This window comes from Glycine max, chromosome 3, assembly GCF_000004515.6.
Source record: "Glycine max cultivar Williams 82 chromosome 3, Glycine_max_v4.0, whole genome shotgun sequence".
Classification (NCBI taxonomy): domain Eukaryota; kingdom Viridiplantae; phylum Streptophyta; class Magnoliopsida; order Fabales; family Fabaceae; genus Glycine; species Glycine max.
The window spans coordinates 4,336,757-4,340,220 of record NC_016090.4 but is presented as its reverse complement, the minus strand read 5'-3'; the positions used below and the strand labels follow the sequence as shown (position 1 = coordinate 4,340,220).

The 3,464-nt window shown below is 35.5% G+C and overlaps 1 protein-coding gene across 1 annotated transcript; it reads right to left on the bottom strand.

The window, feature by feature from the left end:
* Window positions 1–1,079: 1,079 nt before the first annotated feature.
* On the bottom strand, window positions 1,080–3,137 carry LOC102665234 (uncharacterized). Its single transcript, XM_006577356.1, has 3 exons — window positions 3,057–3,137; window positions 2,468–2,628; window positions 1,080–1,608 (listed from the first exon to the last, which is right to left on the bottom strand). The coding sequence occupies exons 1-3, from the start codon at window positions 3,135–3,137 to the stop codon at window positions 1,080–1,082; spliced, it is 771 nt and encodes a 256-aa protein (XP_006577419.1).
* Between the last annotated feature and the right edge of the window lie 327 nt (window positions 3,138–3,464).

The window sequence follows — 3,464 nt, the reverse complement described above, 5'->3', positions numbered from 1 at the left end:
TAAAATTCTAATTTTGATTGACCTAAGATATTACCCTTAAATTTTCTTTACAAAAGTATATTTTTTTTTTCATAAAATAAGTTAATTAAACACAATCTCTTTTGTTTTTGTTCCTTTTTCTGGTTCATCCTTCTTATCTCGTGCATCAGTGATCCAACTTTGAGTTCGGTTGGACTGAGACCAAAAATTTGTCTTACAATCATTTCTGTAAAAAATATTATTGGAAGCATGCTTAAGTTGCTTACGAAATCCACACCTTGTTGTTCATTGAATCTCAGTTGAGTCAATTCTGCAATCTCACTCAGAAACAGTGGTTGTGCGAGCAGTACAATGTATGTCAAGATCTCTACCACTGTTGGTGGATGAGCCAAATCTGAACAAATTGTGGATTTCTCTGGATTCTACCGTGGTAATATGCTCTTGCAATTTCTTTCGAAATTGAATTGGGACCAATTGTACAAATTATAAATATTTTGCTTCAATAGTTATTTTCACAAACTCAAGTGTTGTCCAGTGAACCTCGGAATCTGTGAAGATTTTTCTATAAAATTGTTTGAGTCTAGTGTTGCTTTTCCCGAATACATTACTATCAGCGTTTCAGATACTTCTAGAGAAACAAAACGTTAAATCAATATAGACTAGTTTGTGCCAGTAAGAGTAAGAGCACATTTGTGTTGATGTGCCTTGTTTTCTTTGGGCATCTTTCATGGCAAGTTTTTCCAGAGACCTTTGCTGTTTCAATAGGCTTGAACATCATTTGTTGATTTGATTCAATTGTCTCTTAACACCACTTGACAACATAAACAAAGTGTGTTTTTTTGCACTAGAAACACTGTTAAAAATTACAGGAAACTGAACTGCCAATACAGTAGAAAAATCTGCTATACTGCAAATTTTGTCAAATTCTTGAAAATTCCCAAAGCTCAAATTTACCCCCATCACATTAACAATCACTGATACAAGATGTAGAATTTCATAAATAACAGAAAATAAAATATGTTGACAAGAATCAAATTTAAAAATAATATTGCAAAAAGGAAAAACTTGTCCAGAAGCTTGTGTGCAAACACTCCTCCTCCTCATCTGTTGTGAATCCACCACAAGAGATTAGTGAACGAATTCCCATCATCAAAACCTGTCAACTTTCTAATATTCTGCAATGCTGTTTTCTTATCATAAATTCCTTGCAAGGCATAGGTCATCCCCTTCCACCCTTGACTACTTAAAAAGGGCACTGTCCATTCCACAAGCTCCTTCACATAATCAGCATCAGAGAACAATGTCTCAGTAATAGGCAACAAGGGTAGCACTTGGATTCCAAGCGTACACTCTCTACACGTAGCAGGGGCCCACCATAGTTTACTATCCCTCTTGTTAGCCCACAGAACACCCACTATTCTGTTATCTTTTGCAAATTCTTCTTCATACAAGTTGTCTTCTGCTTTCACATGCCACCAAGTTTGTGCAGCAAGAATCTCCAACGCCACCAGGGTTGATCCAGTGTCAACAAGACTTGAGTAACCATATGCCAGACCCAGCAATGCTGCTGCATAGTATGCATTCACTGCTTCACTTGTACTTTCTTGATTCCTTCCATCTTCAAATTCACTGCTTCACTGTTTTGTTGAATACATACATTGTTCAATTTCAGATTAATTATAATAGAAATGCTAACAATACTCTCTGCACTTTCTTTTAATAATTAATAATAATAAATAAAATATCCAAAGATATAAAATTAATTTAATGATAAAAAAAAAAATTAAGTGTTAAAAGAAAAAGTAGAAGAGATAGTAGGTTCAAATTGTCGTAAGATTCTAACATAAAAACTAGCCATCCCCTATTCTTTGGTGCACATATTTTTTAGTTTTGCCCTTTAACTAATACTAGAAACTATGTTATGTGCAAACACAGGGAAATTGCTGGATTCGGGACTAGCACCTCCAGAATGCAAGGAAGAAGAAGAGAGAAAAAGGCACTGAAGGAAAGGAAGCTTGTATTTTGTTCATTCATATCCCTCAATGGTTTACAAATGCTTTTATTTATACCACTTCCCTAATAATAGAATTTGTCATTTTGTATAAAGGAAATATTCTAAAAATCATTGATGATTTTGCAATTTGTATTCCATTTTCACAATCCAGGTTAGCTCCCATTCACGCCACTATTCTTCATACGTGCACCACGCAAGTCCTTGAAGCAGGCTTGCTGTTTGCACCACATTTTCTGTTAGTTGAGCATGGAACCCGTGTGTTTGTTACCCCTGTGCCTCCTTCTACCTATCAAACTACTTTTCAATTACAACAATTATTATAAAAAACTCTTCAATCATGAAAGTTATTTATATCTCTTAAATCACATTTTTATTTTTAAAATCAACATATACGAATTCAAGTAACGGAGTAATTAAACCAAATAAAAATATTGGCACAATTAACTAATTAATCAGAAAACAAGAAATAATTACCTGACCCCAGCCCACCCCCAATACCTAGGAGTGTCTCCCTCTCCCCATAAAACTGTGAGACTCCTGGCAGAGAGCAAGTAGCCTTTTTTCCTCTTCAATTGTTTATCAAGTGAAATCTGCTCCTGTTTAGTGGAAGAAAACGTAAAAGCTACCCTTATTAGCTTCACAGCAAAGACAGAAATCCACGTCAAAAACATTAACAGCGTGTTTTCAATTGCCTCCCCAGGGTCGAAGCACGTTTTCTCAACAACCCTAAGTATTCTCCTAACCTTAAGCAATGTCTCCTCTGATCTCTTGCCATCTGAGCTTGCATGTCGATGGCAAATAGTTTCTCGAGCTCATCGAAAAACCGGTCCAGTTTGTCCGTGTAACATGTCCTTGTAACAAGCCCTAGTCACAAAGTGTAGCCACCGGATTTTTGAACAATCGAAAACAAGCTGTGTCCCCTCCTCCATCTTTCTGATAAACGATTGGAGTTCCTCCTTCGGAAGCTGCAACTCGTTGTTTTGCTGTTCTATCTCCTTGATCACCGGAGATATAGCTACTAGAGTGGATATTGGAGGTGCACCAACGATGATTTGAAGCAAACCGTTTTGTTTTTAAATTCCAAAACGGTTCTCAGCAACTCGTTGAACACAGCTCCCACTGTTGCTTCTATTAGTAGTGCCATGATATTCACAACAGAAACATGCACCCACAACGATGAAAACAAGATGAAGAAATGAACCTCTCTTTATAATATATAGAGTCAGGTTAAACGTAATGTTAAAAAGGAAGTTTCTTGGAACTCCATTTCTATTCTGTTTACTTTACGAACTTGTAGCTAGGTATACTTGTTTGTATTATTTACTGACTTGAATATATTTTAATTATTTATTTAATTTCCTGAACAGTTACTTGACATCATTTTATTACAATTCAAAGATTTATGATATATCAAATACGTTATAAAAATTCAAATGCAACTTATTCAATATAGTTAGGTGCGAGATGCAAA